The sequence below is a fragment of the Lagopus muta genome, chromosome 6 (genome assembly GCF_023343835.1).
Source record: "Lagopus muta isolate bLagMut1 chromosome 6, bLagMut1 primary, whole genome shotgun sequence".
In the NCBI taxonomy this organism is placed as follows: domain Eukaryota; kingdom Metazoa; phylum Chordata; class Aves; order Galliformes; family Phasianidae; genus Lagopus; species Lagopus muta.
The window spans coordinates 27,354,747-27,378,656 of NC_064438.1; the positions used below are offsets into that span (position 1 = coordinate 27,354,747).

The window sequence follows — 23,910 nt, forward strand, 5'->3', positions numbered from 1 at the left end:
GAAAACTAATAGCATATTTTAACTTTAAGATTTGTAGTAAAGGTGAAGTAAACCTTCAGTGAACACCTTATCAGGAATGGAATGTAGGGTTAGGTTGTCCTACATTCACTTTCTTAACAGATTAAGCAGACCCATATGCGTGGACTTGTTGCTGCCCCTTAACACACCTGGATAATAAAATAAAAGCCTAAATAACCATATGACTGTGCTCATTACCCTTGTCTAAACTATTAAAAATGCAAAAATAGAGGAGGTACACTTCAGGTCTAGGAGTAGGAGGCCCTGGATGGTCTCTAGCATCAAGATAAAGAAAAAGGGGCCTAAAAATCTTAAATAGCCAGTGTTAAGACAATAAGAAGTCAAAGCCATTCAGTGTGTCTCAGTCAGCAAAACTAGAACTACATGTGACTACCTTATGACAGATGTCTCCATCCTTTTTTGTAAGTGCACTAATTTGACAATTACTCTGTTTTAGAGCTAGGTGTGAGAGAAGTAGAATAGCTTAGTTCGGGACAGTTCTGACCACATGGTTGAAGACTGCTTGAAATCTGATGAGGCAGAACCTCTCGAACTAAAAGCAAGTTTCTATTCTCATTTCTCAACATCTGAATGCTAGCCTTACTTTGCAGCCTTAGTGCTTTCTTTTGTTTTTGTAGTACCCATTAAAAAAAACTGCACAACAAAACAAAAAACCAACCAGCTACATGTAGAGTTCCAAGGCAGAACCTTCAGCTGGTAAAGGTGAGCAGAATGCATTAACTGCATGACACGTGGCTCTCAAGACTATGGAAATACATCATCACAAAATGTAGAAAAGAGAACTGAGATCTGTGCTCTAAACCAATGCTGAGACTAGTCTTGGTGTTTGTATTGTCCTTTCATGCTCTCCTTCTGTGCAGGAGTAATAATAATACTAATTAGCATTTATTTATGCACAGCTACATTAAGCGGCAGTTAAAAGCAGAAAATGGGAACAAGTATTCAAAGAATTAAAAGAAAGGATGTTAGAAGCTTTGTTTGGCAGAATAAATGTGCCTGGGGCATAAGCAGTGTGGTGAGTTCAGGAGAAGATTGTTCTGAGCCTCCTGCCTAATGCCAGGCAAGTCACATCCTTGCTTTGGGTGCATGAGTATCCTATCTTGTATGCTGGATTACTTCCTTCCTTTGAAAAGAACTTTGAAATCTTTTGATGAAAGCTGCCTTATCTGCCATGGTGAATTAGCTGGCTTGTGGCTTGTACTGCTCTGTATCAGCAAGCAAAGTGGGAGCTGGGACTTGATAGCTGTGTGGTGATCATAGAGTTAGAGAATTGCTCAGGTTGGAAAAGATCATAAAGATAATTGAGTCCAATCACGACCTCACTTACGTCACCTTACGTCTAGCAACCCTCTGCTAAATCATATCCCTGAGCACCACATCCAAATGGTTTTTAAACACATCCAGGGATGGTGTCTCAACCACCTCCCTGAGCAGCCTATTCCAATGCTTAACAACCCTTTTTGTAAAGAAGTGGTTTTTGATATTTAACCTAAACCTGATGTGTGAGTTAATGAGTTCACACAGATATATCTGGCAGGCCTTAGGACTTGGCTGTATGGCTATGTACTTGATGGCCATGTTGATCTTCCTGATGTCCTCACTTGGCTGTGGACTTGCTAATTAGTATCCATACAGACCTTGCCCTGGTGGCTGGTCTGCAGGCTGGGAGGATCCCATCTGATTACCTGGACTGAAGGAGCTGCAGCCGAAGCCTTGATTCTGCAGAGAAGATGGAAGGGAAGGCATAATGCTGCATTTTCTGGCAGCTTTCATGGAGAGTGAATAAGTGATCATGTATGACCAGGGTTCTTCTCCTGTGGATTTTTTGAGAAAGGCTTAATCATTAGGGAATTTTAGGGTACTTGAGAAGTAAAGAACTGCCTGATAGATGTAAATCTCTGCCTATTAAGTGCTGCAGACTGTCTTCAGTTCTGAATGAAGTTCTGCTGTAATGCAGCGCAGAACTTCTTAGTGAGCAGCAGGCAGTCATGAAGGAGAAACTAGAAGCGCTTCCTGAGCGCATGCCCCACTTCAAGTTCAGGCACCTGACACACCATCACTGGATACCATTTTGTGGTTTTCCTTCATCCTCACAATCTGTCAGCGAGGGAAGGTCAGGGAGCTCGATCTAATTAGTGAAAGTTTAGTTAGTGTTGTCTCAGCCACTCCGACTGCTATATGGTCTTATGGTAACTGTTTTTATAAAACCACTTAAGCAAATTAGTTGTGGGTTACAGTAAAGAGGTTCATCAAACTGGGATTAGGAATTTGTGTACAAGGAACTGGTTCATTTCAAGCTGCTTGTGTTGACAGTGACCAAAATCAAATAGTATCCGCATCATGCTATCTGAGAAACTCATCAGGAGGACGGGAAATCCTGGGGGGCTTATGCCTGCAATTTCTTCAAAGGAAAATCAGTTGTACCACCAGTATCAGAGCCCAAGATTCCTGCAATGTTCTGAGCTTCCGTGCCTTGCTGTCTGTTGGTATTGCAGGTGCTTCAGGGAGGGGATGCTGCAGGCACGCAGCAAAGATTTTAGCATGCTGATAATGTTGTGTATGTGGATTAAGTCAGGACGACTTCAATATTTGGTAAAGTCCTTCTGTTTGATCATCTGCTGGTAAGTCACTGTGTTTCTGACAATCCCAACTGTACATGCAAATGGCCCTCCAAGGAACAGCAAAATATTTATATTCTTTATGAGTTGCCCTGCCTGACAAAAGAGGTTATTAAAACTCTCACAGATGGAAAAAAAAAAAAAAATTGACTACTAAATATTAGAAAAACCCTTTAAAATAAAAAAGACAAAAATAATTAGATCTTTCCATAATACAATTTATTGAATTTCCTGGTTTTCAGAACAAGGACATGATATAGCAAAAGGATAGAAGTTGTAAATTGCTGTAAAGCAAACATAAAGCAAGAAGAAGGCCTGTCAGCCTGACCTCAGTACCAGGGAAGGTTATGGAGCAAATAATCTTGGATGAGATTGCACAGCATGTACGCAGTGTCCAGGGATCAGGCCCAGCCAGCACGGGTTCATGAAAGGCAGGTCGTGCTTGACCAACCTCATCTCTTTCTATGACTGGGTGACTAGTCTGGTAGATGAGGGAAGGGCTGTTGATGTAGTCTTCCTAGACTTCAGCAAAGCCTTTGACATGGTCCCTCACAGGCTTCTTCTGGGGAAACTGGCTGCCTATGGTCTGAACAGATATACACTTCTTTGGGTAAGGAGCTGGCTACAAGGCCGTGCCCAGAGGGTCGTGGTGAATGGAGTGAAGTCCAGCTGGTGACCCGTTTCAAGTGGTGTCCCCCAGAGGTTGGTACTGGGGCCCATCTTGTTTAATATCTTTATTGATGACCTAGATGAGGGCATTGAGTGCACCCTCAGCAAGTTTGCAGATGACACCAAGCTGGGAGGTGGTGTTGATCTGCCTGAGGGTAGAGTGACCCTTCAGAGGGATTTAGACAGGGTGAACCGCTGGGCTGAGGTGAATGGGATGAGGTTCAACAAGGCCAAGTGTCAAGTTCTGCACTTTGGGCACAACAACCCCACACAGCGTTATAGGCTTGGGGATGAGTGGCTGGATGAGTGTGAAGAAGAGAAGGACCTGGGGGTGTTGGTTGATGCTCGGCTGAACATGAGCCGACAGTGTGCCCAGGTGGCCAAGAGGGCCAACGGCATCGTGGCCTGCATTAGAAATAGTGTGGCCAGCAGGAGCAGGGAGGTGATCATCCCCCTCTACTCAGCACTGGTGCGGCCGCACCTCGAGTACTGTGTTCAGTTTTGGGCTCCTCACTACAGGATAGATGTTGAGGTCCTGGAGCGTGTCCAGAGAAGGGTAACAAAACTGGTGAGGGGTCTGGAGAACAAGTCTTATGAGGAGCGGCTGAGGGAGCTGGGATTGTTCAGTCTGGAGAAGAGGAGGCTCAGGGGAAACCTCATTGCACTGTACAACCTCCTGAAGGGAGGTTGTGGTGAAGAGGGATTTGGCCTCTTCTCCCAGGCAATGAGCAGGACACGGGGCAATGGCTGCAAGCTGTATCAGCGGAGGTTTAGATTAGACATAAGGAAGAACTTCTTCTCTCAGAGAGTGGTCAGGCACTGGAATGGCTGCCCAGGGAGGTGGTGGAGTCGCCGTCCCTGGCAGTGTTCAAGAGGCGTCTGGATGACGTGCTGCGTGATATGGTTTAGTACTAGTGGTGGCAATGGTGATGAGGAGACAGTTGGACTGGATGATCTTACAGGTTTTTTCCAACCTTGTGATTCTATGATGCTATGATTCTACGAATACATCTGTCCTTTCAGCAAAAAGCCAGTTAAAGTAATTGCTGGCTGTAAGCTCCACTGCAAGAATTCACAGGTCTGAGGTCCTAGCCATACCACTGCTGTGCAGAAGCACTTGTCATTGCATCTTGGGGAAACAAGGAAGTACACTATGAACAGTGTGCTTGGGGTGCTGAGAAAGAGGTGCAATTATGCCATCACCAAGCCTATTCTTTGAGTATATATAAGGGTAGATGCACGCAGATAAAGGGAACTGTGAAACTGCTGTCAGAGAGCTCTTTTCAGTGCAAGGACATGGTTTGTGATTACTCTGCAACTCTTCAGTACAATTTAGACTTGTGGAAGGCAAATGCATAGGTGGCACAGCTTATACCTCCAGACACATGTAGAAAGGTTGAAAGCCAGTAGACAAACTGGGGGCAGGTAAGCACAAGCCCTATTCATTTGTAGGCACGTGGTGAGTGCGCAGTGCCTGAGGACAGCTGCCTGAGACCACAGCAGTAACTGAAGGACCAGAGAGGGGATGAGTGCTTTCTCCTTCCAGGTTCTTCAGTCTGGTGATATTCCTCAGTACTGAGTAAGGACGTTGTGTTGCTGCAAGTTAAAAGATTCTGAAAAAGCTCCTACTGCTTAACCCATTCACAAACAGGATGACTCATTTCACTTCCCACCAGCAATTTCCCGTGCTTCTGAAGCTTCCTGTCTTAGATAAGCTATGGAGCTCTGTTCTTACCAGTGACAACAGTTGGTACAGCATGTCTCAGAAAAGGGCAAACCAACATGGGAAGGGAGAAAAACACTTTTGAATCAGTACCAGAACTGGCAGATAAGTGGAATGACTCAAGGAAACCTCTCCTCCTCCCTTCATCAATGTTATTACTGCCAAGAAACTGGAACAGTTGCTATTTAAATAAATTGTTTAGCACCTTGCAATAGGCCACGTGACAAAAAATTATCAGAGAAGCGAGGCTTTTGTGAGCAGCAGGGAAAATAACCCCTTTTATTTCCCAGGAGCCAATGGTGGGACAGCAATAATGTCTGTGAGTCTTCTGAGCCCTTTTGGCAAGATCTGAAGTTGATGCTTATCAAAAGAAATGAATTGAAAGACACTGATTTGATTGACCTTAAAGATTGTTGATGTTGAAAAACTTTGCCTGAGGGCAGCAGAGACAGAAAGTTTTATTCTTTTATCATGTCTTCTCTCACTCTTCTTGAAAGAGGAATAATTTCTTGTGATTTATATGTATGCAGAACAAGTCAAAACACTGTATTCTGTAGCAGATTCCTGGCCTGAAATTATTTATCTGTCTTGCAAATGCTCTAAAGGTTTTGTTTTGTTTTGTTTGTTTTATTTTGTTTTTTGAAACAAACAGAAACTTAGGAGAGGGTTGGGTCTATTAGTAGGACCAGTTTGGATTTCTAGGAGCATTTTCAGAGAATCATAAACATGGGATAAATTTGGCCCAGAAATACTTGAATGGGCTGGTATGAATTCCGCTGGAGTCAACATATTCTGAATTTGGCTGCAATTAGAGCTGGTGAAGCAGAGTTAAACATCTGAGAGTGGTCAGGCTTTGGCACAGGCTGCCCACGTAGGAGTTGGAGATGCTGTCCCTGCAAGGTGTTCAAGAAATGTGTAGATGTGATACTAGGGACTGTAGTTTAGTGGGGAACATCAGGGGTAGGTGGTTGGACTAGATGGTCTTTGAAGTCTTTCCCAATCTTAATGATTCTATGATTTCATGATCTCTATTTGCTTCCTAAATTATGACCCAGAGAAAGGTATTAAAACTGACCAGAACCAACACTGAAGTTAGTATGCAAGGCTAACTTCTATATGTGATCATCCTTCAGAAGGCTCTTTAGGGTCAGACTGATATCTCTTTATCCACCTTCCTCTTGTACTCACTGATCCTTTTCACCCCTTTACTCCTTTAAATACCAATGAATCTATTTTGTTATTGATCAGTATTTTGTCATCCATAGAAAACACATTCCAGGAGGAGAAGAGAGAGGCCTGAATCAGAATCAGTGTATTTGTGGTTTTAGAAGTCAGAATCTTACTAACGCAGCACTGTGAAGTTCCCCTGGGAGTTAAATAGCACCCTCCCTCCTGAAGTCAGCAGGAATCTCAATTCAGTTGACAGGGATGTTCTCCAAATGATGACGCTCTGAAGGTTAACTGATGGAGTCTGCATGGTGAATCCTGCAAGTGAGGATTCATGCAGGCATCTGGCCTCCTACTGTTGGTTGCTGACACTACAGTATGAGTCTTAAATCTCCATGTCAGGTTGGATGGATGTGCTTGGTAAAGCCACACAAACAGAATCTCCCTGTGGAGGCTGTGGGGTTGTACTGAAGGGACAAGTGATGGTGGCCAGCACATACTCCTTTCTCTCTGTCTGTCACTTGTCCTTTTTCAGCTAAGGCAGAACTGACAGCATGTAACAAACTTGCATCAGAATCATGCTTCCCTTAAAGTAGTTTGACTTCCTAGACATTTGCTGAGAAAGGCAAGTTTGCTGAGTCAAGGACCAAATGAGGGCAACTTGTTAGTCACAATGCATAATTCAACCCCAAAGCTTTCCAGGTCCATCCCCAGACACACATGAGCTCTTGTAACGTTATTAAAACTAGAAAGCTTTCCTTAGCCATAAGCCCAGAGAGAAGGGATTAAAGATCAGAGAAGGGAACTTCAGGAGGCCTGTGTGTCACAGTCAAAAGCAAGAGAAGCTTTTATAAACCATTCTGCAGCAGGTCCTAAGGAGACAAGTAATACCTATTTGTTTTCCTTAGTCAACAGTTGCTAAAAAGTCATCTCTGTTGTGAGGAGGAGATGTGTGTTTTGTTGTGCAAAAGCATACATGCTAGTCTGTTATTGGCAGAGGACAGAGCACTGCAGACAGGCAGGAAAGGGGGACAGAAATGAACAACAAACCGTAAGCAACCACAGGGTATAAAAAACACGAGTCAGCCTTGGTTTCCAGGCACCTGAGCCAGTCCTCACACAAGCTGATGAAAGACGTGCTTTATTTCAGTAGCCTCGTAGCTAGTTCTATAAGGAACAGGATGCGTCTTGTTTTCTGTTTTTAAAATACCACATGCATCTAGAAGAATGTTACTAATAACGACATCCTGCACTCATAAATTATCCTCATGATTTCAGATGGATGTCATTTTTCTCTCAATACTGCCTGTAAATATGCATGAATTTGACTCTATGCTGTTAGTGAACTGCTGCACTGCATTCCAGATGTGCTACTGCATTCTGTAGTGTCATAGTGAGATTTCTAAGGGTAGTTTGTGTATCAGTTGAAATTTATGAAGTATGTGGGGAGTCCTTGGAATGAAGGCTACAATAAAAGTCCATCAGTTTTCCATCATTAGCTTTTCTAGTCTTGCTATCCTAAATGAGTGCTCTATCCCAATGAAAGTGGTTAACAGAATAAATCCGAACATGCACATTCCAGGTCTCTTGGTAATTCCTTTTACTCCATCTACCTACTTGTGTGGGGGAATAGTATGGCAAATAATTTGAAACAGAAATCAAACTCTCAAAATGTCAAGTTCCGAGGACATCATTTCAATTTTTTGGAAATGGTCTGATTGTGCTCCATGAGCCTCTGCAGTAGTTTCAGGTTTTCTCTTTAAAGTGATCTATCTAGCCAAAAATATTAAGTGAGAAGATATTATAAGAGTGAGTTTGGAGAGAAAAATGGAAAAAAAACCAACAAGCCACCACTGCCACCAACAAAGAAAACCAACACAGCAAAACATTTTAAGGTCCCTGGAACTGGTATAAATGTGGATATTTTGTACCATCTATTTTACCTTGTTTTATTTTTGCAGCTGTCTTTCCAAACCAAAAGCTCTGTGGCCTTTCTGTTATAATTAAGCGTAACAACTTGGAGCTAAGTTAATTCATACCCTCTGGGGAGTTCATCTCATGGAGCCTTTGAGCGTGACTGTGTGTAAGAATGCTAAGAATACGTCTCCTTTCCACAAACAAAGATGGCAAGGAAAAACTATGTCCTTTTTGCCAGTGCCTGAAGTGTAAATGAAGTGTCTGAGTATGTTGATAGCTTTTGAAACTGGAAGCTTTTGCTTAGGAGTCCTGCCAATGCTGCCAGACAAAGTCTTCCCCTGTTCCTATGGCTTCCAGTATTCTCTGTACTCATTGCATCGCCATCCTCAGTAACCTGCTGCTGTGCAGTGTTAAGAAAGAAGGCTTCAGACTGAGATGGAAACGTAGGATTTTCCTGGTTACCTATTCAAGAAAAAGGATGCTGTTAATGTCCATTAATCCATGGATGTGGATTGGCCTGGACATGTTCAACTCACACTTTGTGTGTGTGTGCACATATATATTTATGTATGTTATAACATATGGATGATCATGCTGGGCAACAGCTGTTCTCAGCCACTGGTCTTGAAACAGCACCTCCTTGAGTACCAGTAAAACCCTTTACATTCTGTAAGACATGTCAAGGGTAATACTGTACAGTAGCTCAATGGATATGTGCCCTGTGTGGATGCTACCTCATTTTCAGCAAGGCTGCTAAAGTGGAAGTGGCGGTGCGTGGCTTAGCAGATGTTCAGTGCTGAACTCTCAGAGGCTCAGCCTGATGATAGGAATTGAAAGAATTAGCATGCATTGTTTGAAGAATGTAATGTTACTTCTGGGCATCTTGATTTTCACAGATTGGGGCACTATGTGGTTACTTTTGGGAGGGCTCACTTAAAAAATAAGTTCTTGTCTTATGCCAGGGGTGTCCAATGTTTTGGCTTGCAGGAATTGTCTTGACACGCATATCAAATTTATAATATAGTTAATGTATCTAAGTAACAAGACTTATTCTTAATATATTTTTTATTTAAAAATAAAACACAGGGAGAAACAAAAACATAAAATTAGTGGGATATGTGACCTTGTATTTCTGAAAATAATTCATCAGTGTCTGGTTCCTTGGCACTGGTTGCAAATGTTAGTGAGTTCTCGAGGTGCTTGTCAGAAATTTTTGATGAAATATTACTTTTCCTGTGATTCATCCTTGAAAACAGTGGTTTACAAATGTATGTACTGCCAAAAAGCGATGACGTATAAAGTGTGATTGTGAAGCACGGGATATTTTTGTCTCTTAAGACAGGTCTTACGAAAATCTAGTAAAGAGACATAATCAAATTTTTCTTTGAGTTGAACGTCTGGTTGCAACTTCATATGTTCCATTTGAAAATGTGTAGTTAATGTATTTATGTCAAAAGGAAATGGAGTTGTGAATATGAACAAAAAGATGATTTTTTTTGGAAATCTGAAACCTGTTCTCAAATTCTTTTATCAAAACTGAAAACAAGGCTGCATATTTTATGCTAGTGTTTAGCCAACACATAAAAGTGCATGAAATTATTTGCCATATCTTGAGCTTGCCATAAATTTCATTTTGAACTGTTATGATTTGGAACACAGCACAGATAAGTTGATTCTCACCTTATGCTTAACTCTTCTAAATGAGTGGTCAAATCCACCAAGAATGCTGTATCTATGAGCCATTTTTCATCTTCAATTTCTGGCACAAAGTTTCCTTTTGGTTCCATAGATGAATTGATTTCATTTTGCAAATCATAAAATCTTTCTAGCATTTTATCCTGACTTAGCCACCTTCCTTAAGAAAAGTAAATGATGTCTCCATAATCAGCATCCATTCTTTTAAGGAACTCCTGGAACTGGCAATGATTCAATCCCGTGGACTTTATGAAATTCATAGCTTTGATGACAATTGGCTTGATGTTACCGTTTTTAAAGCTTTTGCACATACATTTTCTTGATGTCTGATGCAGTGATATTTCATCAAAATGAGTTGCCAGTGGTAATTGTGTCATCTTCTATTAATTTCATAAGTTACTCTTTTTTACCAGTCATCGTCGGGGCAGCATCAATAGCTGTACCAGATGAGTTGTTGACAAGAGCTAACAAAAATTGCTTTAACGTAACTTTTACTGCTTCATACACATCATGATATTTAGTTGTGTCTTCTAACAGCACCAAAGAAGCTATTTCTTCAGTGATTCATTATCAGTACCTCTGATGAGAATGAAAACTTGAGCCGTATCTGTGGCATCAGTACTTTCATCTATTGCCAAGTCATAAAAATTGAAATTGGCACTCTCCAGATTTCCTTTGACAGAAGTTCCTACTTCTTCTGTGCACCTGGCTACAGTCTGGTGAGACTGATTTTAGAAAAATCTGGTTTTTATCAGGACACATTACATCTACCACACTTTCCAAGTATTGCTTAATAAACTCATCATCAGTAAATGGTTTTGATTTTTTGCAATCAGATTTGCTACCACATAACTAGCATTTACAACTGAGTCTATTTGTGTTAACTTTTTAAAAAAGATTATGTGGAGATGACAGACTTTAGTTCCACTGTTTTGTCTTTACAAAGCATTCCTTGATATGCATCGAATTTGGCAGCGTGTTTTTGCAGATAATGTCCTTTCAAATTGTAATCTTTGAAAGCTGACACAGTTTCCTTACAAATTAAGCATAGTGCCGTATTATTTGTCTCGACACTGCACCGTTCTCAACAAGCAGCACAAGCATATGCCAGGTGTAACACACGTGGAGTTTGATGCAACTTAGCGTGTGTGATGGGTTCAAGAAACAGTCAGCACTGCACTGCACCCTCCCCTTCCTCTGGTTCCAGTAACAGTGCCAGTCGCACACCAGTGCTTTGATTGTTGCCGAGTGATGGGTGCACACCGGGACACAGCTGCCGCCATGACGGGGCAGGGCAGAGGGTGGCCGCACTGCGAGATGTGCCAGGCCGCACGTGGCCTGTGGGCCGTGGCTTCGGCATGCCTGACATATTCTTCTGTTCGTGGCCTGAACTGCCCCAGGTGCATCATCCAGCACAGCACAGAGCCTATTGCATCCAAGCATTTTGTCTTAGGATCTACAGCTATTCAGTTCTTCAGCCTCTTTTCAAAGGGGCTCCTTTTGTGAGACTGCCTCAGAGTGTGTCTGGCATATGCCAACAGACACAGAGTGCTTAGAGTGTAGCTCGGAGCATCACTCTCTTTTGAAAGAGGAGAAAGAGGAGGAAAACAGCTCACTGATAGCACTGTCCTCTGCAAGGCAGAAGACTCAGCCTTGTCCATTGATGGATGGCATTTAAATCTGAGTTTTCCAGCTGTTTCCCTGCTCAAACTAAAGCATACAGGAACTTTAAGATCTTGCTGAGAAATTAACCCTAGCTCTTAGGGTTTTTAATGGAGGGAAGAGTCATGGGTTGCAGTTCTTACTCCCAGAGCTCTTCATACATTTTAACCACGGTCTCATTAGTGCAAAATGGCAGGCTTAAGATGCTGAGAGGCTCGTTTTGTGTTCTAAATGAGCTGCCTTTTGGTGAGCTGAAATCCTGGTGTGGATTCGACAGCTGAGCAGCAGTAGCACCCAACCTGTCAGGACCAGCTTCTCCGTCAGATTTGGCTTCAGCCCCAAATGTCTGAACTGCTGTTACCGTTCGACTCTGCAGATGCCAGCTGGGTCACTCACGGCTCTAATGCAGTGCTCAAAATCAACTACAGCTCTGGGAGGCATGTGTGACTGTCACAAGGTGCCACGCAGTGGAAGCTGCGCGTACATGCAGCCTGCACAGGGTCTTCTGCCTGAAGTGGCGACTGGTCTCAGGAAGCAAGCAAGAGCTTATCCCCTTCAAAAGACAGAAACCCACCTGTTTGTCAGGCAAGAAAAAAAACAACTCAAAAATTCCAAACTCCAAGAACCTTTAACAAAGATGAGAGTTCTGGTCGGGGAAACAATGGACGGTAACAGGGTTCTGTGAGTTCACTGCTCCAGTGTTTGGTTTTCAGTTGAGAACTGCCTTGAAGAGCCTCAGTAAGTACATTTTCCGTGGACTCATATCCAGTTGGAAAACATACATTTCCTTTTGCTTTTGTTGTTTTATTTAAGCTCAGTTGGCTTAATCCCATTGCAGTCGGGTTTATTTGATGTTTCTCCATTAGCTAAGTACTGCTGGGTGCTGTAGTACAGTACGTTTTATGGCAAGGAGTTGAAAACAGAGGAGCAGGTTGTAGTGTTAGTGACATTTCCTGCAGTTGCTTTTTTGCTCCCGTTGAGCAGTGTGTTTTGCTGAGCAACTGTAGGCTTCTCTAACAAGAGAGAAGCACAACTGAGGAAAGGGAAACCACTTTGACTTCATCAATATCCTTCAGCTCCCCAGCCTGCCCTTTTCTGCTTGATGGCTTGCTGTCCACACATCTCTCTGTCCTCAGAGAGGCTTCTCCTAGCCTCACAGATTCATTCTTGGTGAAGAAGCTCTCATAAACAAACGGCAAACATCTCAGCATCGCTTCCACGTTGGGAAGGGCTATTTCAGTTGCTATGGGATCTGCTTAGAAAAGAAAACCATATCTTAAAATCACATTTCCATTCCAGGCAGTCTAACCTTGTACCGTTCCCTTGCTTTTTAGCTTCTGGTAATTTTCTGAAGAAATCAGAATCATGCTCAGTTTTTGTTTTCCTATTGATATTTGGGGGCATGTTGTTAGTAAGACTTATGGCTTCTTGAGAACTAAATTCACATGAGTGCATATGTCCCAAGGAGCCTGAACTGAGTCACTTTCTACGCAGGCAGTATGTTGCTTAAGTTCTTGGAGAAGAAAAATAGAAATGCTACTAAATCTAGAAGCAATTCTGCATTTGTTGACTTTGTCTCAGGTTCAGTGTTTCAGTGTAAGATATTGAATACAGTTTTAAAAAATAAGGAATATTCTTGTGAAAGCAAGAGATGTCTGGTGAGAAAATTGAATACATCAGCCAATTTTCTATGAATGAGTCTTAAATGCAGGTAGAAAGAGCTAGTGTTTATTGATTCAAGCAGTAGTTCTAGCAATGGAAACCAAGGATCTGGATGGGAGAACTGCTGATGAAGGAATTAGCCACAGGTTAAAAATATTGGAAATACAGATTCATGTGTTTGTATCTAAGGTTAAGTAGAATGCGGCACTGTTAAGAATTGAAGTAGAAGTTACATTTGAGTTATAATTTACAGGATATTTGGTAAAGAATGGAAATCTATGCTTGCAAATAATCTTAGCAGCTAAATGATTCTGTTCATTCTCTGATACCTAACAATAATGTCTTTGGTTTCACACATTGATTTTTAAACCATGTATGTCAAAATAAACCGAGTTCCATAGTGGAATTAGCATGGTCATGGGTTGACTGCCTGCTCCACACCTTGTTGGGAATTCCATGCTGTTGGAGTTAGCTAATTTAGTTGTACTCAAGGGGACTGCTGGATTGATGCAGAGATTGTTCTGGCCAGATCACAGTACACATCAAGGACCAGATGGTCATCAGTCCTTAGAACTACAAAGCAGGCTGGCCTGTCCTCCAGCAACTGCTCTAGTGCTGCTCCCTAACAGATCTCTTAGAATCTCTAAGCAAGCTCTGCATTTCCATTGTCAATAATAGACATCTCACCAGATAAGCTCTTTAGTGGACTAGAGACAAACACCTTTTGCAGTAATTAGTATTAAATTAAGTGTAGTTTTAGATAGGAAGAGAGTGGCAGAAAGAGCAAAGTAATGTAGCATTGGCAGAAGGAGCAGCATGGGAACCTTGGAACCATTAATCTACATAAAGTGGGATTAGTGGGGTGGAATTTCCTCCCAGTCTGTCCTGTGAGCTGTACTGGAAGGAGAACTCAGGTATTATGACCATTGTACCTGCCACAGACTTTAGGCTCTGGAATGCTGTTGTGGGACTGGCTGCACTGGCAATATATTTACCACAGACAGCTCCTTGAGGCTGATTAGCTCCTGGTGCCTCTTTTGTGTCTGCTAAGAGAAAACAATTGTGAGAGTTATGTTTGTTCCTCTTTTCCCCACTTTCAGGAAATACCACACAGAGAAATTAAAGGGTAACTTGACAATAGGAAAAAGAGTAGATACCATGGCTTGACTGACTTGGTGTGTCAGCATGAGGATGAAAAGTGAGCAGAAAGAACAACTTCTTAGATGTCTCCATCTGCCTCACTGGGCTCAGCTTCTTGACTCCTCAAGGTCTGCCCAGTAACAGCCTAAATCTTTTTGCAGAATTTTTGAGCCAAAGATGTTGAGGGCCATGAGCTGTTTTCCCCAGTCACTGCTCTGATGCTGATAAGGGCTATGGCTGGCAGAGCTCTGTGTGCATGTTGAGAAGTCACTGTGTGCAGTCATTTGCATTTAGAGCTGTTTTTAGCTGTAAAAGATGCTCCCTGCATTCAAACAGCTCTCATCAGAGCAACGGGGAATTCACCCTGCTGAGATGATGGTGCAGATGGAAATAACATTGCCACTACAGATGCCTTTTGGTACTATATTAACTGTGTTCTTTCCTTGTTTGCTCCACAGATCCTGTGTGGGAAGGAGATCCCCCGCTGGGTGAATCGCCTGGCCTACTTCAGCTCCTGCATCCCTTTCCTCCAGAGCTGCCTCCCCAAGGAGTGGCTGACCCCAGCAGCCCTGCAGAGCCACATCAGCCTTGGCTTGCACAAGGAGGAGCATGGGGACACAACAGACGAGGAGTCTCCCTCCACCTCTGCCGCTCCCTCAGCCTCAGGCACCTCACGAACCTGTAGACATACCAGGGTCTGAGCTGTGCCCACTATGGCCTCTAGTAACATTCTCCTCTTTCTTGTGCTGTTTCTTCCTCAGTCACCCTTTCGCACACCATGGTTTCTCCCCTCTTTTCTCTTTTTTCATCTGACAAAGCAGGGGAGGGAAGACCCCTACTACTGAGGAGGAGAAGCTTCAGACCCTATTCAAAAGGCTGCTACTACAGTTACTTGGCAAAATGATTGTGAACTCCAACACTGAGCTGAGGAGTGTGGCAACTCTGCTGGATTCTCCTCCCAGGATCCCCATGCTCCTTGATCCATGGAGAATGCTGCTCTCTCAGACATGAGAGCTCATGTAGGAGCAGGGAGCACCATACTGTGATGTCCCTCCACAAGGACAGTTTTGTCTTTTTATCTCTTCCCCCACCCACTTGATCCCAGCAGCCTCCTCTGTATTTTGGCTTGGATTACCATGTGGCAAATTTCCTGCTTGCACCCAGTGAGGCAGGCAGAGCCAGAACTCAACCTTCTCATCTCTTAGACCAGCAACAAGCTCCACTCAGCCACATCCCTTTTGTAATTATCAGGTTTCTAATTCATGTGAAGGAATTGAAAGGTGCTGATGTTCTTACAACTACCAGTTTTCATTATTCAAATTTAAGAGCTCGACTGACTGCCCTGCTCTTGAAAATAATAACAAAGAGAACCCAGAAAATGAATGTGTTACTATGGCTTTTCTTCGGGATTAAAAAAAAAAAACAAACTACTGCTTAGAGGCAGCTACTAAGTAGGTGCAGAGATGACTGTTGTCCATGTTGGTGCTTTTTGGCACAAACCCCTCTCAGATCCCCTACTTCTAGGCAGTGTTCCTGGTTACCTTTTTTTTTCCCTTTCTCCAGGCTGGCAAACGTATCTCCTACCTGACATTTGCTGGCTGTTTTTGAGGGAAATGGCCCTCTGGAGCAGTAAGATAAGGGGAAGAAATCTACTGGGGAGATCAGTACTTCTTTCAGCTTTCTCTTCTGCACCCATAAACATAAAACATGTCTCCTGAGCCACCCTTCCCCAGACCATTGCAGAGCCAACCCAAGAAGGTAAAAAATAAGTGATGAACCTGTTTCCTCCTCCTCCCTTTCTGGAGGTGGAGGGGGAAACCTAGGGCCACATCAAGAAAGCATGGGTGACCCTTCCCATGCATGGGCCACCATGGTGCCTTCTGTTGTGTGCACTATTTCACTGGCATGAAAAATGGGCAGAGCTGGTTTGTTGGTCTATCCAGGCAGGTTCTTTATATTAATCTGGTTGTTTCTGTTCATTCTGATGGCTGACAAGAAAGATGAGGAGGGAGAAAAGGAGAGGTATACCAACCCTTCCACTCAATTACCTCACCAAGAGTTCAGAAGATGCAGGAGAGCATCAAAGGGAAACCCAAGCCTCTCTCCCCCTTCTAGCTCCTCTTGACCACACAAAGGAGGATAAAAAAGAACAGGTCTGGTGATGACAGGAGGTTGCAACTTTAGAAACGCTGTTCTCAACAGCTGCTATCAAGTCAGGACTTTCCCCTCCATCCAGAAAGAACTGTAAGTCCTTCAGAGATGTTGTTTCCTTTTACTCTTGCAGGAAGACCAAGAGCATGCTAAATCCAACCAGCTGTTTCTTTAGCTCAGGTATATAGACGTGCATGCTCTCAGTGCTGAAGGTCTTGGCTATGATGCACATCATGTTTGCACAGACAGTGCTTCATGTTTTGTTACGTGTGCATACCTCCAGTGAAAAAGGAGAAAAATGTGTGTTTGGACAATGAGCATTTTACAATGCACCTTCCATTTTCATCTTCTGAACAAATTGCTGCAAGTTCTGTACTGAACTAAAGTTATACTCCTTATAAACCTTGGCTACTCACAGTCAGTACTGCATTGTGAGCAGTTCTACAGCTCCTGGTAACCAATCCAGCACCAGTCTTGATTACCCTGGCTTGTTCCAGGATGTTTAATAAGATTTCCATCCTGTTTTCCATTCTGCTGCCCAGAAACATTACACAATGTACTGTTGTGTGCTCTTTTCACCTGCAGTCATGGTCACTGTAGCCTAAACCAGCAATGCAAGTTCCATTCGTCTGAAGTTCCCAGGGTGCCTGCCAATAGCCAGCAGCACAGTACGTGCAGTGAATTTTAAAATCACTTTGTAGGTCCTTCTCTGGAGGTAAGAAAAGGCTTTCCCAGAGCTTTTGCATAGACCAGGGATTCCTGATCTGACAAAAGCCAGCCAACCAGCACCCTCAGGTTACTATTCTGCACCTGAGCTCCAGATAGAACATCATTATACATTTAGGGGAGAACTACGGCTCCAGTGGCACATTTCACAAGTAAAACCCTCACAGTATTCCAGAAGATAAAATATCTAACTGGCTGTGTTGTAACAGACAAGAAAGCTGCACTCAGCCTTCTTGGGGACGTGGATAAGTGCTTGAAGTATTGGGAGTAACACTTGGGGTGAACTGTTGTTGTCATAAAAACTAGATGTTTATCTACTTTTATGTTTGTCAGTCTTTTATGTAGGGGTCATAACAAGGAGGCATGCAACCTCTGTTGTAAGTCAAAATGAGAATATATTCCACTCTTCAAAAAGGTTTCTCCTCACCCCTCTCTGTTCAAGGTGATTGAACAATGACAAGAACAAAGGGACACTGTGGAAATAAAATATATATTGATAATAGCTTTATCTCTGTAATTTAACAGCATTTTAGATTATTAAAAGTGAAAACATTTTTAAAGTCTAATTTACTGCTTATCTCTGGCACAGCATGTTTGATTTAAGCAAATCTTATCCTTCTGAACATAAAATTATTGTTATTATCATGTAATTATATAGCATTTGCATTTAGTTTCATATTTGCTTTTTCTTACTCTTCTGGATTGTAACATCATGGGAAAATTTCAGATACCAGTAGTCATCAGTGGAAACAAAAGAACAGCTTATAACTCTTGACCAGAGCACTCAGTGGCACCAACACAACCCTTTAACCCAAGACTTGTTGGGCCCTTTTAGAATTTGGAACATGAGGGTGTTGACTCTGCACGTGGGCATCAGCAGCTGTGGATTATTTCTCTAACAGAGAGCTAATAGCAACAGGTGAGAAAGTAACAACAAAGGTGAGGTTAGCATAATGCTGGTGTTACATGTCAAACTGTTTCTAAGGAAAGTTAAAGTGAGAGGAATGAGGTAAGCAATAACCTCTCTTCTCAGCACTTCTATGTCTGTAATGGCAGCTGTCGTGGTTTTGGGAGATTCATCCCGCCCTCAGTACAGCACAGAGATGGACACAGGACTGTTCTCTTCTCTTAGCTCCCATTTGGCGTTTCTGGAATTCAGGTATTTGACTGAATGGTAGAATTCATTCATTTGCTACCTGGAATAAATAACGAATGGTTCTAAATCTTGGAGGAGTTTATCTGTGCAGCCAGCTTTGTTTTGAAAGGATATACAAGTTTCTGGGGTGCATTGTGATTAGGATAAGGGATAACAATGTGGGAAAACTGACAGTGTTCTGGTGGCTGTCACTTCCTTAGGAAACAAAATGAAAGATGTAGCTAATGACCAGACTTCAGGGACGGCCTTAATCAATGAGCTTTGACAGAAAGGTCAAAATCATGAAGAAAACCCTCTGGAAGGATGTCTGTTCATCTACAGAAGCTACTGGGGGCTACAGGTGTACCTTGCCAGTACTGAGCTGACTGTCTTTTGTTGTAAGTGAAGATTCAGCTGGCAACACAGCAGTTATCCACCCAGTGAATATTAACAAAGTCTACATGCTGCCCTGGGGAGGGCAGATGCTGTGTGTTTCTTTGCAGCGGTGATCTTAGTGCTTTATTGTCCCTGAACGGCACTGATTCCTGCTGCTCTGGTCCTGCCCTGCTGGGGTGTCCCAGCTGTAGAAGCTCCTGATCCCTCAGTGCCTCTTGCTTTCTCTAAATGTCCCTGATCTCAGTTTAGACACAAAGTCTTTTCACAGAATCACAGAATGGCCTGGGTTGAAAAGGACCACGATGATCATGTGGTTTCAACCCCCCTGCTATGTGCATGGTTGCCAACCAGCAGACCAAGCTGCCCAGAGCCACATCCAGCCTGGCCTTGAATGCCTCCAGGGATGGGGCATCCACAGCCTCCTTGGGCAACCTGTTCCAGTGCGTAATAATTTCTTGCTTTCTCATTCCTGTGGCTTCAAAGCTCTCTCTCGTGAAGGCAAAGTCCCTGCTCCTCCCCCTGTATGCATTCAGAGAGCACTAACTGTATGTCAGGGCAGGTGTGGATCGCTGCAGTTTTGCGGACGGCGCTTTGATCTCACAACAGCCACACCGCAGCAACTCTGCTTTGCTGGAATACAGAGCGAACCGCCACTCATGAGCGTGATGCCTTAATATAACGATGCAGTTTATTTATACGACGCTAGGCAACGGCTGGCGCGCCCCATGAGCCGGTCTTAGCGGCGTGCCGGCCTCGCGGAGCGCAGCGGAACGCCGTGTGTGGGCTACGCCGGCGGAGGGAGCGGTGTGGCGGGCGGCCCGGCGCCGGAAGCGGCAGCAGCGGGCCGACGGTGGAGCCTCATGGAGCGGCTCCGCAAGCTGTGGCGGGGCCGCACGATGACCTTCGGCGTGCCGCTGCTGGTGAGCGGGGCGGTCAGGGAGAGGGTTAAGGCACGGGAGGTGCGGCGGGGCGGGGAAAGGCGCTGTGCGGATACGTTATGGACGCCGTGGCCGCGGCTTTCCGGTAACGAACGAGTCCGATTCGGTGGGGAGGCGCAGCTGGGGGCGTGATGAGGCGTTGCGGGAAGCACGGCGCGGATGTGCTGCTTCTCTTGTGGGGTCGAAAAAGTGCCATAAAGCTTGCGAGCGACCAGTCTTCCAAAAGGACAAGGTGCCTTGGCGGGTCCTGCAAGGTGCACGCAGGTCATAATAATACTGTGGGGGAAAAGGGAAACGTCGTTCTGAGAGACAGAAAGATGCAGGGTGAGGAGATGGACTCCTCCGAGCCCTCAGCGGGACGAGTTTAGCAGCTCCTGTAAACTCGGGAAGGCCCGGCACATAAAAGATGCAGCAGGCGTTGTGCTGCTGGGGTTACTGCAGGCACACGGTCAGCTTGTCCTGAGAAGTTCTGCACGGCTGTTGATACGTTGTGGGTGGCGATGCTTTTATGGCTTGTGAAAGAAGCGCTGAAGTCCACGCACGTTGGATCGGCTGCTGAGGGAGAAGGGACTCTTCCTTAGGATGGGAAATTCGTGGTACTCTTTAGGAAGGGATTAAAGAAGCAGCTGCCAGCACGGCTGTGGGTCCCAGACCATGGCAGCCCTTCAGCATTTCTGATGCTTTTGCACGATTTCTCATCAGTCTATAGCAGAAGTTTTGGGGTGACTGTTTTTTTGTTGTTGTTGTTGTCTTTTTTTTTTTTTTTTTTTTAATTAATTTATTTATTTTTGACTTTGCACTCCAGAATTTCATTCCCCTTTCTTCAGAGATCCTTCCTCCAGAGTCAGTGTTAAGCAGAGGAACGCTCTGCTTTCTTTCTTTCTGGGGTTTCATGTCTCCCCTGCCTAAAATTATTCTCCCCTGTGAATGTCATCGTGCTGCTGCCCAAAGACTACCTAACGAGGAAGGAAAATGACAATTCATGTGGCTCATGGCAGCTCCCCAGCTGAACATTGAACTCTGAAAGCACCTCAGGAGCTGAACGCAGTTTTGCTAAAAGATCAACTGCAGCAACCAGTGGCACTGAATGTGTGTCCAGAACTGCAAAAGTGTGCCTTTGTGACCTTCAAGTTCTGCTGAATTTGGTGATAATACTGACATACGAGGTCCTGTTAGAAGCTTGCGTGCTGTACATTTTTTCACTAGACAGAAGTTTATTCTTCAATACTACCGGACCTCATCAGCGCTATATTTTTTATTGTAATTATTATTATTGAAATGAATCTCATGTCTTGCCTCCTTGCACTGCATATTTGAATAAAAAGCCTCTATAACACTCTTTAAAAATACTCCAAGGTTAAAGAGATGGTAACTCAGTGGTAGGTTAGGCTCTCGCTACGAGCATACATGCACAAATATATATAAAAAATATTTCTTCCTTTTTAGTGTAAATTATCTTCTTGATCCTTTTATTTCCCCTGTGTTCATTTGGGAGTTGTTAGAATATTTTCGTCTGAAAGGGATTTTCTTGGCTGATCCTTAAAACCTTAAACTGACAACAGCTTTGCCAGGAAGATGCGTCAGTTGCAGTGTTTGGGCACACTTTTTCCAGCTTGTGTGCTGCTGGCCAGGCAGCCTGAGGGCTGAAGTGGAGGTGGTGACAGCTGTGTTGGTGCCAGGCTGACTGCATGATGTAGCTCTGAAGTTCACTGTTAGGGTGGAGGGCTGTGCTGTGGTGACTTAAGTGTCTTTGTCAGCTGCATTGGCATCTCTTTCCTATCATAATGTAAAATGTCTCCTTATCATATGAAGCCTACCGTACACAAGCATTTTCAGGGTACTTGATTCTATTCCAGGAGAGCTTCATCACTACTTTAAAAAACATGGTAAAAATCATTAAATTGCATGCTCAGGACACTTTCCAAATCTCGTGTTTGTGATTCAGCCTTTGGCTGATTCCAAACGAGGGTCTTTCATATCCTGTAAGTTGCAGAAGCCACATGCAGCTGTGGTTCCAGTTCTCCTGTCAGCTTATCAATATAAATTTCTCAGTGTCTTCACAGGCAGGACGCACAGTCTGTGCTCGTTTGGGGATTTCTGTTTTACACCTGTTTAAGCATATTGCTCTATACATGTGCTATTTCAGATTTCAAGCTTGTAGAGCATTGCAAAATCCTTCATATCTGTAGATGAGGATTTCCACATCTTTCCTTTTCTTTTGCTTTCTTCTTTTTTCCCTCGTCATGTAATGACTGCGTGTTCACAAGTGCTTTCCTTGTAGGTCTCTTCCTCTCTCTGCATCTTCGGTGTTTCAACTACTGTGTGCAGTGTTGCCAAAAGAGAAGATGAGAGCAGCCTGGAACTGTGAAAGATCTTTTTTTCTATGAGTAAATGTTTTCCTAAAATGTATTTCCACCAGTGTTCATGTGCACAGACTGTCCTACATTGCCATCTACATTGCTGCCTTGAGCAGTGCAGGTTTTCTTTGGTAGACACTTCATCCCAGGTATCAGAGGAGCAAGACGGCATTGGGTAATGCTGTGACCATGTGTTCATCTCCCAGGAGACCCACAGAGAAGCCCAGCAGTGTCTCAGGCCACGCAATGAAACGCTGGTCTCCCAGCCTTATCGACCTGCTCCAAAAACCCACATTCCCACCCATCAGGATGTGAATTTCTGTCTGTGGATGAGTTTCTTTCACTGCTGAATTCCAAGCTCATCTGGAAGCTGTGGCTCTTGCTCTCTCTGTAAAAACTGTTATTAAATTCACTTTTGATAGTGTATGAAAAAGGATTGCTGCAATCAACATTTTTTTTACTTCTAGATATGTCAGTGCTATTGTTAACATTGTTGGCATCACTCAGGGTGGTGGTGGGGGAATGCAGGCTTGGGGAATTGGCAGGATTTTCATTAACATCCATTACTCGTGGAGTTTTACAATGACATGTGAAATATGCAGAACTGTCAGCTCATCCATTTCTGAGCTCACCTTTGGATCAGTGCCTTCAACTTTTCTTTTTGATTCTTAATATTTGAGGAGTATCTTCCAGATAAGTATTAGACAAACAAGTAGGTGCTCCTTTCTACTTTTTGAACCCGTGAGTGCCCAGACTGGTAATTTCAAGAAGGAATCCAAATCTTGGCTTTTAGGAGCTTCTGGAGAAAGAGAAGGTGGTACCCAGCAGCTGCAGCTTGGCTACCATGGCAAACCTGGTTTTCAGACAGCTGCAGCTGCTGAGTGAAGTTCCCGGGTCATCTGAGCAGCCCAAGCCATCAATGTGTGTAATGCAAAGTGACAGGGCTGTGGCTGAAAATGCCCTTTTTTGCTAATTGCTCACACTGAGGAACATATGGCTTGCTGTCTCTTATGCATTGTTCTTAGGTTGGTTTCTACTTAATGTGTTTGCCATGCTTTCCAACCTGTTATGAAATGGACATTTTAATAAACAAATCTTTTTGTTTTTTTTCTTCCTAAGACACAGAATAGTAGCATTGCAAGTGACAGGCTGAGAGAGTTGGGGCTATGCAGCTTGGAAAAGAGAATGCTCCAGGGAGACCTGAGAGCAGCCTTCCAGTATCCAAAGGGGGGCTGTAAGAAATAAGGAGTCAGACTCTTCAGCAGGGACTGCTGTGGTAATATTAGGGGAAACAGTTTCAAACTAAAAGAGGGAGATTTAGATTGGATATAAGGAAGAAGCTTATTGCAGTAAAGGTGGTGAAGCATTGGCACAGGTTGTCCGGAGAGGCAGTGGATGCCCCATCCCTGGAGACTCAAGGTCAGGCTGGATGGGCTCTGAGCAGCCTGATTTCACTGTGGGTGTCCCTGTTCATTGCAGGGGGGTTGGGCTGGATGGCCTTTAAGGAGCTCTTCCAAATCATATGACTGTAAGTCTAAGTGTGTGGACTGGTTTTGGTGTATTGTGGCCTGTAGCCACTCGTATTTGCAACTGTCAGACTGACTGCTTTGAACATACTCTACCTTGAGCTGGTTAAGGCAGTGCTTGTCCAAGTGCAGTACTCTGCCTGGAGTTCCAGGCTGCGTAGCACTGCACAGGGCTGCGTTACCAGCTGGTTGTGACTGCCTCTGCTGTGTGCCAGGTGCTGCCCCAGGTGAGGATGCAGCCATCTATTGGCATGTTTAATCTGTTTCTGGATGTAGTGCAGTTTGTAAGCTCTAATGTACACAGTAAATCAGAGCGCTCCCTTACTTGATTGTGCTCTTGAATCAAATTAAGAGATTTGTAATTTTTGTTTTTCCCGTGATCTGAGCTG

At 43.8% G+C, this 23,910-nt stretch overlaps 2 protein-coding genes across 4 annotated transcripts in view; both read left to right on the plus strand.

Annotated features, from left to right (window-relative positions):
- Positions 1–18,324, plus strand: part of LOC125695411 (deubiquitinase DESI2-like) — a 56,173-nt gene extending 37,849 nt beyond the window's left edge. For both annotated transcript variants that reach the window (XM_048949791.1, XM_048949792.1), the window contains exon 5: positions 14,751–18,324. In XM_048949791.1, coding sequence (XP_048805748.1) covers positions 14,751–14,993 — 243 coding nt within the window. In that variant the 3' untranslated portion in view covers positions 14,994–18,324. The remainder of the gene's footprint in view (positions 1–14,750) is intronic.
- Positions 18,325–19,200: 876 nt separating this feature from the next.
- Positions 19,201–23,910, plus strand: part of LOC125695413 (cytochrome c oxidase assembly protein COX16 homolog, mitochondrial) — a 38,920-nt gene continuing 34,210 nt past the window's right edge. The window contains exon 1 of one of the 2 annotated variants that reach the window (XM_048949795.1): positions 19,201–19,620. In XM_048949795.1, the coding sequence (XP_048805752.1) occupies positions 19,561–19,620 (60 nt within the window). In that variant the 5' untranslated portion in view covers positions 19,201–19,560. The remainder of the gene's footprint in view (positions 19,621–23,910) is intronic. The other variant, XM_048949794.1, reaches the window with a different exon arrangement.